This window comes from Acanthaster planci, linkage group LG02 (assembly GCF_054643075.1).
Source record: "Acanthaster planci isolate LZ-2023a linkage group LG02, COTS_SCS, whole genome shotgun sequence".
Lineage (NCBI taxonomy): Eukaryota > Metazoa > Echinodermata > Asteroidea > Valvatida > Acanthasteridae > Acanthaster > Acanthaster planci.
This window is the reverse complement of record NC_141778.1, coordinates 17,690,520-17,703,289: the sequence shown is the minus strand read 5'-3', so window position 1 is coordinate 17,703,289 and position 12,770 is coordinate 17,690,520. Positions and strand designations below refer to the sequence as shown.

General features: G+C 38.1%; 1 protein-coding gene across 2 annotated transcripts in view; it reads right to left on the bottom strand.

The window, feature by feature from the left end:
* Nucleotides 1–11,185, bottom strand: part of tmem131 (transmembrane protein 131) — a 69,298-nt gene extending 58,113 nt beyond the window's left edge. Inside the window, exons 1-3 of one of the 2 annotated variants that reach the window (XM_022244607.2) lie at nucleotides 11,000–11,185; nucleotides 10,407–10,468; nucleotides 9,652–9,692 (exon numbers count right to left, since the gene is read on the bottom strand). In XM_022244607.2, the coding sequence (XP_022100299.2) occupies nucleotides 9,652–9,692; nucleotides 10,407–10,468; nucleotides 11,000–11,147 (251 nt within the window). In that variant the 5' untranslated portion in view covers nucleotides 11,148–11,185. The remainder of the gene's footprint in view (nucleotides 1–9,651; nucleotides 9,693–10,406; nucleotides 10,469–10,999) is intronic. The other variant, XM_022244608.2, reaches the window with a different exon arrangement.
* Between the last annotated feature and the right edge of the window lie 1,585 nt (nucleotides 11,186–12,770).

Sequence of the window (12,770 nt, the reverse complement as noted above, 5' to 3'; positions counted from 1 at the left end):
AAATGTACCGTATGTGTACTGGTTCGTTCACTGTACAATTACTACCGGCACACAGAAAGACGAATCAGAGCTGCAGTCTGCATTGTCATCGTTTTCCAGAAAACTTGCCCCGAATCATGAGGTATAGCAACAGTGTATTTAGTCGGGTGAATTCAAATCGTTATGTTTATGTGCAATCAGATAACTCTGTGTGCCAGACTTTATACAAATTTAACTCGCAAATGGCTTATTCAGAATTGCTGTTTGCTGTAAATTGTGTATTTGGTGTGTGGAACAGTTGTTCCTCTTTCCATGCAGCAACCTGTACCTCAACATTTGTGATTTACAAAACAATGGAGCAACTCAGTGTAGTCATATTAAAACTGAAAGACTGCACCCACAGAATACAAACATTTCAATTCCCATGCATTAACAATAATCCTACGTGTATGAACAATCTGCCCTTTCAGAGACCACAGTATGCCACTGATTGTACGTGCAGTCTGCCAGTATTCAGTACAGACCAACAGTTCAATTCTGACAATCTCAACTAATGAGCGAAAGGTTTTAGCATCCTTAGGATGAAGACTAGGGCTGAGTCAATTTGAATAATTCACTATTTGAATATTCGACCTTCAATTCAATCAAATATCCAAATATTTGGTCATACCAACCAGCAGACTGTTGATGAACAAACCACATACATCATCAGTTCCATTAACACACAAAATTGTACATTATAATCACTACAATAGCTTCTCATGTCTAGGAGTATCCCCAGCAAAATTTACCAGACAAACAATACTTCTTGCCCTATTGAAAAATTCTATTCCTTTGAAATTTTTAATGAATAATACTTTTTGAATTGTTGTAAGATATATCATTCTGTCGCTTTTCATTTGAAGCTGCTTTAAACAAGCCTCCATAGTGCATTTTTTCTCATTTAAAACTACAGAAAATTCTCCCTTTTCATGAATTTTGCATCTGAATATTCAAATTTGGAAAATAGTATTTGAATATTTGATAATCGATCGAATATTTGGATATTCAGCATAGCCCTAATGAAGACTTCATGTACAGGGTTTTTCTTTGGGGGCGGGGGTTCTGCTTTTTGGGAGGTTTACTCGTGTGTTTGTCGAGGTGTTTGCTGGGGTGCTTATTTGGTTCTTGTTGTTTTGTTCTCGTCAAAGCAGCTCTCAGACTTAATGAGTACAGATTTATATTGTTTGTAAAATTGCACCGAAGGCAACCAAGCCCTAACATAAACATATCCACCTACCCAATCAGGGTTTGAAATATATACAGTACGTGAGCGTTGGAAACTAGATGTGCACATGTACTGTACAAAAATACCGGTACACAGTAAATTAACACATCAACATACTGTAACACTTGGGAAGGTACATCGTTCATATGCGGTACATGTACATTTTTTGGAAATCCAGAGCAAACGGTACATAATTTTTACATTAATCTACATGTATATACACTTATAGTATAGAGAGTTTGTTCCTTGCACATGTACATGTATGTCGATGTATTACCCCTCCAATGTCCATCATACATGTGCAAGTTCACTGTTTGACCACTACTGTGAAACGCAGCATCACACACGTGCATGTACATGTATTGCTACATGTACATCAATGACCTAGACCTACATTTACTGGCGCATGAGATATCAGTTGGCACACTGACCATGAAAATATATGCTCAAATTGTGAAGAATAATCAGTCAAATTGGACAATCATGGTCACAGCTCAGAGTGGTAACAATACCAATTACTGCCATGATTGAAGCTTCTGGCATACCCTGCAGACTGTACTGACAAGGCTGTCAAGATCACTTTGTGTTATTTTAGTGGTCTCTTTGAAAATGACTATACGAGTAGTGGGTGTCCTTAAAAAAACAAATGTGGAGGAAATCAGCAAAATGTAATATGAATAAAAATCAAACTTCAGGGTAGTCTTCCACAAAGAAAACAACAAATCTGCCTGAACTTTTGAGAAGAGACATTTTCAAACTGCAATTTAAACTACGCGCATTGTGTATAGTGACACCTGTATCCCAGGATCAACTCTTTCTTCAGTACATTTGAAAAAAAAAATACCAGGGGTACAGGTTTCGTCTGCCACTGAATAAGAAATGAGGACAAAAAAACAACATCTTTCTAGTAGAACTAAGACAAATTAATTGCATTCATCATTGTATTCAAACTTGGTGAAACGTAGAATGTTCAGATTCTGTATTATGTGACAAATCACTCAGTATTCAACAGTCCTTGGTGAGAGCACATTTATGGCAGGTGCGTCACCTGCTTAATGTCATGGGGTTTGTTCACGTAAGAGAAAAAAAATCTCACTCCGTTTGTGCATGGACGCATACATATTAGCCATGCACTACATGTTATATTTTTCTGCATGGTTTACTGGTAGACTGTATACGTGGTATACGGCATAACGTGCACGATGTCAGGGAACAATCAATGACATACTGAGTAAAGGCAAGTGTTTACTTTGCTCTCTTTACAACTGACACAAATAGCCAGTGAAAGCCTCAGATGAATGGAGCCTATTTCCTTCACTGCACCCTGCACATCCTACTGTTGACACTCCAACTGCATGTACATACTAATCCAGTTTGCATGTAACTGAGCATTTAAACACGACACTTCCCTGTTGGCATGATGTCGGTTGTAGTAGTATCCCGGCACAGAAGGATTTGACATGTCCATGGATTCAGTTTTCTACTGTGTAGAATTACACTGGGTAGTCCTGATAGCAGAATCATGCCAGCACTGCCAATCAGACACTGAGAGATGGGATATGTCTGACATCCCCGCCACTAAATACCCTGACTTTTGATTTTGCTGCTAATGAGCAATTAACCTTTCAAAACACAGGGCTCTTCATCACTTGGCAAGCTGTGCAATATAGACCTGCATTTTCAGTGCACTGGTATTCATGCTACAATTCTCTCAATGATGTACATGTTCACTGTAGGCTTTTCAGGTACGTGCACATGTACATGTGTGCAAACACTACACCACATGCACTGTTAATTTATAATGTGCACTACACTGACAGAGTCGCTTCTACATGTAAGTTGAGCCTCTCTATGGCTGAACTTACCACCAGTACTTTGTACATTTACATTGTAGCATACATGTTTGAGGCACACCCTACATGTACATGTGCATCAGTGAAAATGTATGCACCTGTACATTTCTCATTTGCTATTTTGTAAGTACTGTCCACATGAAACTCACGTACCGGTACAGTGTACAATGTAGCTCACTGTTCAAACTATGCCCATACAAGGGCATGCTTCAGTCCAAATTCCTCCCATTTTAATATGATTTTACATACACCCTAGGGGATTAGGGTTGTATGCACTGTATGCATTCAAAACTGTTACACTGTAGTTTGTTGGAGTTGTTCACAGTAGTCAGCACCTGGCAAGCTCAAAAACACAGGTATGGTGAATTCATGGGTTGAACTGTCCATTCATACCCTGAAAGTATTTGTATCACCCACAAACATCATTCAGTACTTATACACATAGGAACCACAAGGCCAAAAGCCGTTGTCAAATGAAGGAAATTGGTTAAACTGTATATTTCCTGTTTCAGTAACAAGTATCATAAGCATCCACTGGCTTACTGCAGAAGACGGGCAACAGCACTTCATTTAATGCCAAAATAACTCAATTATGCACCAGTGTGTATCACGCCACGACACGCCCTTTAACAGGATCCTGCCTTGCCAAGTTATCCGGTTGATTTCAGCAATTCATATTTCCATCAAAAAACAACGGGTTGGACTAAAAAAATCAAAATCTTCATTTGTAGCTGTATTTTTAATGTATTAATATGACTGTCATTTTTATTCATATACATTGTAAAACGCCTTACGGCCCATTGGGATGAGGGCACTATAGAAGTGTAGTTTAACGATAATAATAATATTCGCAAAAATTGCCAGCCATTTTGCAGAAAGTTCATCCTTGGTTAGCCAAGATTTTGCTTCAAAATGCAAGTTGGTCCCGGCACAATGCACTTTCATTTACAACATAGTAATTAGCAGCAGGGTGTGTTTTAATAGCCACATGTGTACTTTGTGATTTAATTTAACACCTTATGAATTATTCTTATTATTCTTTTGTACCAATGGCCAGTCATAGTTTTACCAACCACTGATAGGCAAAAGCTACAATATTGAAACAGAATGACAGCGGTCTACATGTATCATTGAGGGCGTTTACTGGGGAATGTACCGGTATCCTCACACACATGTAAACCACTGCATTTTGTTTTTGTTTTGTTTGTTTTGTTTTTGGTTTCATTTGTTTAGTTTCATTTTTTTCACTGAAGTGAAGAAGACAGTAAGAAGAAAAAAACACACACCCAACTTTTGATTATCCCTCCCTGGAAGACTCTGGAGGATTTTGCAGGACTGGTTTGATTGAGAAAGGCTAAAAAGCCTGGGGGGCATTATTTTACAAGGGACTTGATGCTCCTTGAAAGTTCAAGTGCATATAAAGTGCCATCGGCTTCATGCAGAGCTAACTGCTGCTTTAATAGCCATATTTATGCCCTGAGCAAAATGATGCGGGGAACCAGTCACTCGGAATATAGAAAGCATGATAATTTTGGCTGGTTACCAGTACCTCCTTTATTTCCCTCTCAAGTGGTTGAATAGAGGATTCTTGCACGATGCAAATGATTCAGCACCCTTGATATTTTCCATCAAAATTCATGTAGTGGCTATCTCCATTTTTTTCGAGATAGCAAACTAGGTGACAGCAGTACCGTACACATGTACGGTACATCAAAATAAGATGTTCTGTTTTCTCTTTCTAAAGCAACTAAAAACCAAAACACTTTTCCTTTCATAGCACAGGGTCCTGCTACCTACTGGTAGCATCCTTTCTTTGTAGTTCAAATAATTGTATTTTGATGATATTTAGTTCCCTTTTCAAGATCAATTACCGGTAGCAGAACTGGGTCACACTGAAAAGTACTTCTTGAAGACATAAATGAACAAATTCTAGAGTACAGAACAGCATGAAGTATCCAACCTTACAACTTCAGATACAGACCCTACGAGATTGTTTGGCAATTTCTCAATGAGCAGTAAAGAGAATTTAAGTCTGGAAGTCTGCAAAGGTACAGTACAGTACTGTACTATACCATCATAGAGCCCTACAGCTCTACAACTTACATGTACACTCCCTTGAATTTTTTGGAAGAAACCTTGCTCAATTCTGTGATATACATCACTGTGCGGAAAACCAATGGCACATTATTATTTCTAGATGTTTATCCATATAGATGTATATTACACGCCTGCAGTAAATGTACAGTATATGTACATGCACACTCCTGTAAGCACTGTATCACTACAGACATTTGTATATTGTAATGAATTATTTTTAATTTAACTACTCAATGCCTAAAAATGGGCTCAATGATGCCCGTTCTGATATCAACAAACTGTCATTCGGAAATCAATATATGATAAACGATTAACAAACACATAGCCTGGTTGTTTTTGTATAAATGAATGTTTGGATTGAATGAGTATAAACACCATTATTTTTTTTTTGTTTTTATAAACAAGCTGGTTGCAGATTGTCATTTATGCACAATGAGTACTTATTGGCCAGTATCCCCGAATATCTGCAGTGGCCCAAATCCTTAAAATCTAGTAGTAGCATGCACAAAGCAAGACAATGGACTTTGTAGGTAAACATCCCTAATATGGCAACTGCGTCCCCCTATTCAACAAGAAAGGGCCCCTGGATTTTGGCACAACGAATACCCTGTGGTTTTCCACTCTTCACCCCCACCTCCCCCTCTTTGTTCCTTGTTTGGAAGCTGGGGGGGGGAACATAATGGATTGAATACTTGAAACTGCCAAACTTATTGTGTTAACCAGGTCACAACCCTGGTGGCCAGGTGTTGCAGTGCTCCTGTGTAAGGAGCAAAAAAAGGGGTTTTCAAACCTTCATATCCCTCATGCACAAAATGTACTGACTACTGGCACATGTATACATGTACATGTGCAGAGCTACAGTATGCTGGGCATTAAATATTAGCCTAGTTACAAGTGTTGGCAATCAGGCATTGCTGCAAACCTACACAGTACATATACATTGTATATTGCAATCTGAATTTAACACATACCGTTGCTCTACCCAGGGAATTCATTTTCGTTCATTTCCCATCCAAATTCATTTTAACTTTCATTCGCAATACTGCACATGTGCTCTATAATCTGTTACACTTCTGCAAGACAGAGGTCACTTTAAATCCTAAATTTCTCTCTCCTTATGGGCTTTGACAGGGAGGAAAACGTACAAACATTATATTTTTATTTCCAAAGTGTAAGAAATAGCACCAACAAAAGCATAGGATCTACAGCCACGACATGTTTCCAACAGCCCAAGTTACAAATCTATGGGTACAGCATAACTACAGTACAGAGTTGATAAACCTCAATGCCTGATTAATAAAGGCTATTACATAAGAGCCTTAATGCACAAAAGCTGAATTAAGCCATGCATTCAAAACGACAAGTAACCTGGCGAACAAAAATTGATTTTTATTTGGCTTCACATTCTGCAAATTTGTGCACAGAGGAAAAGGCACTTATTAACTATGACTGTGACATGTAGTCTTAACAAGAGCGGTAAACAGTACACATTCATACTCTAGGTACCCGTACTTCAATACATGTGTTGCATACATGTACATGTTCAATGACCTGTTCAAATGAAAATGCTATGAATTTGTAGCTGATCCCTGAACTGTCACACCAACTGACCAATCTGGTGCCTACCCTCAACACACCCACTATACTCCCTTTAAGGATAGTTCAGAGTTCACTTGCTCACTGTCAGGGAAATGCTCAGTAAACAAACACAGTTAAATGCAAAGTATTGCATCAGTATCAGTACATGTACATGTACCTGTACTCTGAAGTTGTGGTTTTTGCTATCATCAAGATTAATGACACATCTGAATAAATTATAACAGCATCACAAACATCTGCTCCAAATTTTGTTTTCATTCCAAGGGCACAGTTACATATACCGGATAACAGGCCTAAACATCATAATAATTAATAATGACTCATCGAAATGGATACTGACCAATTGGGCACAAATGAATAATAGCAAGTACATGTACATGTACACTGTACATATGTACTAGTACATGCATGTGAAGTAAAGTGAAATACATTACAAGCCAGAAGCTGAGGATGGAGTACCATACATGTAGTTTAGAGTAGGGCAGTTTGGGGTTTTTATACTCCAAACCTGTTCTTTGTGAAGACTTGACTAGTGCTGACTGTAATACCTTGTCAAATTGCAGTGGAGGAAACTGTTCTCCTCATAAATCCAAATATGTATGAAAACATTCCTGCAAGATATGCAATAACAAGTTGTGTTTTGCAGAAAGTTTTGGTTTCTCTTTAATTCCTCTTTTTGTCAGGCCTGAATGTGGAGATGCCTTGTCCAACGTGCAAAACTGACGAGGACTTGAGTGAAGAGAGAGCAGAGGTGAATTATGTTGTGTGGTAGCCAATCACTTTGTTGAAGTTTCATGCTACATGTACATAAATTCTTCCTTAGCACAAATTGCTAATTTGACAAAGAAATGCTTCTATGCACAAACACATTTTGTTATGCAGAAAAACCGATCACCGTTTCTTTCATTTTTGCAATTCTGAGTAAGCTGAAGCTTGTCTCGTTGATCTGCTCATGGGTTATTGATTTAACCTAAAGGTTATCAAAATTTAAAAACTATGCAGTAAAAGATAACCTGTGATTGGTTCACTCTTGGACCATCTAAGACCTGTAATTTACACATAATGTACATGCTGCAGTAGCTAATTAATCCTCCAGTCTTCGGCAAAATCCTTCTGAATGGATGTTGAACAATCCAGGTGCATTACGTGTATGTAATCTGGATTACCTCGTTAGACCACTTTAAGGTGGTAAACTCCCACATTTCCATGGGATGTCATGTTAACGGACAGTTTCCATGGGGTTCCCGGTGCCAATGCCATGGGAAAGAAATGGGGCTTGATTTTTCCAGGAAATTAGAATTATTTGCAGACATTTTTATCAGGTTACGCCATTTTTCCAAGCCATATTGTTTACGTGTTTATATTTACAGTACCTTGGAGTTTTAATCTGGCACAATTTGTGGATGTTTATGGTTGAATCGGTGATATTTCTAGGTAAAAAAAAATTGACTACGAAAAAATCAGTATCGCCAACAATATTTCAACGGCAGGTTCACTCCTGTGTACTGAAGCATAGCCCCCACAATGTTCAGCCCCAGCAGCAAATCCTTGGCAAATTCAGAGGGCGGTCTCTTTGGCTCATACCCACAGAAAAGTATTTGCATGAAAATATCAAAAGGCAGGGCCAAGGCTAGCCAACAATGAGGGCTAAAGTTCCCATGCGCAAAAAAAAGGCACATCCACAGTTCACCACTATTTGTAACTAGCTGCTGTCAAGTGTTTGTAAGAATAGGCAGTCGGCCATACCTTGTTTGTATTTTAAACTTCATGTTCATACCCTGCCAGGTACTTTGAGTCTACAAAGTCTGTGCGCACCCACATGAGACAAAATACACAAATGTGCACGTCGAGTGTGGATCATGTTACATATTTTATCCTGTCCACTTCATTTCAAAAGGAAACATGATTGTTCACACTGGCTAAACATGCCAGAAACATAACAGCACTTAACAGTTTGTGATAACACTGATGCTGTCATCTACTCGCTTTCAATATGAAACTCAAAGAATATATCAAATTTCTACTAAACAATGTTTTCATTTACAAATACTTCTGAACTTGTCTAATTGCTGATTTTACTGTGCTGGATTAGAAGCTACGGTGAACAATGGGCATGAAATATTGTTTGCCCCCCCTAAACTAAGAAAGGATATTAAAGCAACCGATATTAGTGTAAGCACTTCAAATTTCCTAACCAGTCACGTAACTCCCTTCATACATGTATCATACATGGTTAAAATTACATGTACTTGTATTTGTGTGCCGTAGTGTCTTCATTAATTAATTACTTCACATGATAAAAAACCTGCACTTTGCCCTTTATTAGCACCTAGCAGCTGAGACAAACATCAAATCCTCATAAACGTATCTACTCAGTTCTAGTGTTTTTGGCTCCCGCAAGTCATTGACAAAAGAGCAACCTTTGAACGCAAATCGCCGCAAAATATCATGGTGAGAAAAATTTACATCCTGGAGTCACAGCTTCTCAACAATAACAGTGTAAATGCTTGGCAAAAAGTTTGATAGGAGCCAAGCGCAACAACGACTCAGTCACCTTAACTGTTTAATACTAAAGTCATCATGACAACTCCTACTTGAGAGATGAATGTGTACATGTAGATTCACAGTTAATAACATAAAACGGTCATTAACAATTTTAAAAGTTTCTTCTCAACATGATTCCACAGGAAGTATACTTTTTGGCCAAACCATGTTTCTTGAAAGTTTTTATTTCTCATAAATTCACACTCACTTATGGATGTTCAAAAAACAGCCAGCCAAAGGCAAAAACCTTAAACAACTTTTTTTCTTCTGTGAAGCCACTTTCAAAATAACAGTAACAAAATCTGTACTTACTTTTTATCATGTGTGTTTAGACCCTGGTTTGTAAGATCACCCTGAACAGAGAAAAGAACACAAATATAACACAGTGAAGCCTTTCCCATTTAATAACAATAACAAAATTTGTACTTTTTTAAAAATACAAGGCTTGACATTTAGTAATAACACGAAGATATGCTATTTTGAATTATCTGTAATTTGGTCCATTTAGTTTCGTAAAGTATTATTAAAATAGCAAATTTCAAAAGTACTCTATTTAATGACTTTGTACACAACTATATCAAGAACATAGTGAAATTTGTAAACTGATTCCAAGAGAAATGATAAATAATAAAATAATATTTATCAGTTGAAGAATTGCAATTGCTTATTTACCAGTAACTAATTCTAAATATCAGTATCGGTCTAATTACCAGCTTTTAATTTGATTAATCTTCTTTTGTATTAAAGTTTAATTGAGGCCCTTGAGAAAAGCAATTTTTCAAGTGACAAAGACTATGCTGTAGAAATAATACACATACATGTACATGTTTATATTAACATATGAATAGCTTCAACTGTCCCACTTGGTAACAATTTCTCCTTCCCCCAAGCTGTGCAAAAGACTTCCTGAAATGGTTAAACTTAAGGTAATTTTGGCCTCATACAGTTTGCACACTTTGTAAGCAACTGAAAATATATGAGTCTAATTTTCAACAACATAATTATGTAGGGCAGGGGTGTCCTAACTATAAGGATATCTTGGTGTTTGTATGACAGCAAAAATGTACCTTGTTTAGAGTAACTTCCTCGACAAAATGGGGTAGTTCGCTGAAGTCTGTCTGCACAAATGCTGTTAAAAATTAAATGGTAAAGAAACATTTGATTGAAAATCTTATTTATCAAATATCTAACCCCAAATTTTAAATGCTTGATGCAAGTCATCCAGACCAGGCCAACCACAAGGCAAAAAAGTCTCTCTGTTATCATGTCAGTAGAGTGACAACTAATACAATGTCCATCTCATCATTGACAAAATGTAAACAAACACAAAATCCTGATATTCATAAACAACCTAAGATTATATTTTGGCCATTTTTAACAAAGAAGTTTATGCTTAAACTGAAAATTATCTTCTGACGGTAAGTTGAAAAATATAAAGTTTCTGAAGCAAAAGGCAAACTCGATGGTTGGCAACAGTGTATCGATCGCGTGCACGTTAATCGACCCGAAACCGTTCATAATATGTGCACGGAAGATTTTACGTGCAGTCTGTCATGTAGGCCTATCTGAGTTCCGCGAGATGGGGCACAAAATACTACAATTTTCGCTCCAAATTTTCGCCCCCTTTTACCACACAGACAGGATCAAAAACAGTCCTCACCTTGCCCATGTGCTTTAACTGTGTCGAGGTGAGTGGGAAGTAGTTGTAGAATGCTCAGGGCGAGGGTAAGCCACATGTGTGCCATCCCGTTACTGTGTAACTCTGTTCTCCCGAAAACCGCCATGTTTGTAATAACTGCACTCATCATGTCATGAGGGATTGCTATCGACCTATATGCCTAGCGCACTTTCTTCTCTTTTTGTACCCATTACTCGGCTGCGGCTGCAAACTAACGCGTACAACTTGGCAAGCCGCTAGCTAACGGCTGAAGTCATTCAGTCATTCGCCATAGGCTTGTGTGTTACTCCCAGCCGTAGCCAAGATACACATGTGCTTTGTGTGTGTAGTAAATTACTTCTGTGTATACGTGAGGGAGCCCTCTTTCGCGCGCCATGCAATAGTCCAGTCACTTCACAACCAAAATTCTGTTTACTTTTGGTAATTTACATGACAAAGATCTAAACCGCAGTGTATCTAAATCAGCACTAGTGTCTGCGAATTCAATTTGATAAACCGATTAAATTATCTCCTTTGCAAATGGACCTACATTTTTATTTGCCATTAAGTGATTGTGCCATGTGTGGAAGGTCGTTTTTACAGTGACCTGACAAAATATATCTTTTCCCCGATTGCTTAATGGCCGGGTGCAGTATATTGCTGTGATCCGGGGCAGAAATAGGACGTTCCAAGTTCGTGTCATCGAAACAAGCGTTTGCCAAGTGGCTATGGAGTTATCTGTTTCCTTTATGATATTACTAGGGAAAGCTGCATGGACACACCGTGTAGCAACATCCACTGTCTATATTTATAATTAAAAATGCTCGGGGTTATGAGTTTGGTCTGTCGGTATTATAATCCATTTCTAGGGAACAAAACGAGGAATTCGCGGCCGCCCCCACCAATGGCGACATTTGATATTTTACGCCTTTTTAAATGAATTGAAAACACAAGCACCCCCAATTCCCAACTCCCCACCCCCGCTTTTGACAAATTCGTGGAATAAAAAGACTTCTTACCCCTTCTGACAAAGAGAAACGGAGAGGTTGGTGAAAATGGGAAGTCGTTTTTAGAAACAAATCCCGCCACTGCCGATTTCAATGATTTCATAACCCTTCTAAAATTTAAGGGTCTTTGGAATATCGCCAGAATAAGCAGAATTACATGTACATGTTTAAAAAAAGAAAGTGTACGAGGTAAATTGTACAGTGTAAATACATGTTAATGTTGTACGTAGTGACAATCCAGCACATCGCCCGTCACAGTGGAGACGGATAGTTGAGATTGATGAACACTTTGACTTTTGAGACATAATACAAATCATTGCTGTAATGTTGTAATGTTCAAGATTGTCACTAAAATTAATCAGGGGGAAGATAGAGTCCTCAAACAACATAGATCTTAGTAATAAAGTAGAAAACTCGCCCCGAATTCTGACTTTTGGATTGGTCTTGCACTGGCCTCCGTAGAAGAACGAAAACCGGTTTCTATGTTTTTTCCCCGGGTAGTACGAAAGCCCACTAGTGCCATGTAGTGTACATTTTTTCAACTTCGTTTTTACGAGATATTTTCACATTTTTGTTTTTTGAGATATATTTTTCAATTTTTTTTGCAACTACTTTGTATCAAAGTACCAACCTATACAGACTTTGGGAATTATGAAGGTCTGATTCTGGTTACAAATTGACTCACAACCCGAGTATGTTTCTGCTTGTAAACCCTTCAAAGGCGTGCATCCCGTGAAAGTGGCAGTGTACGCAACCGAGCCACGTGC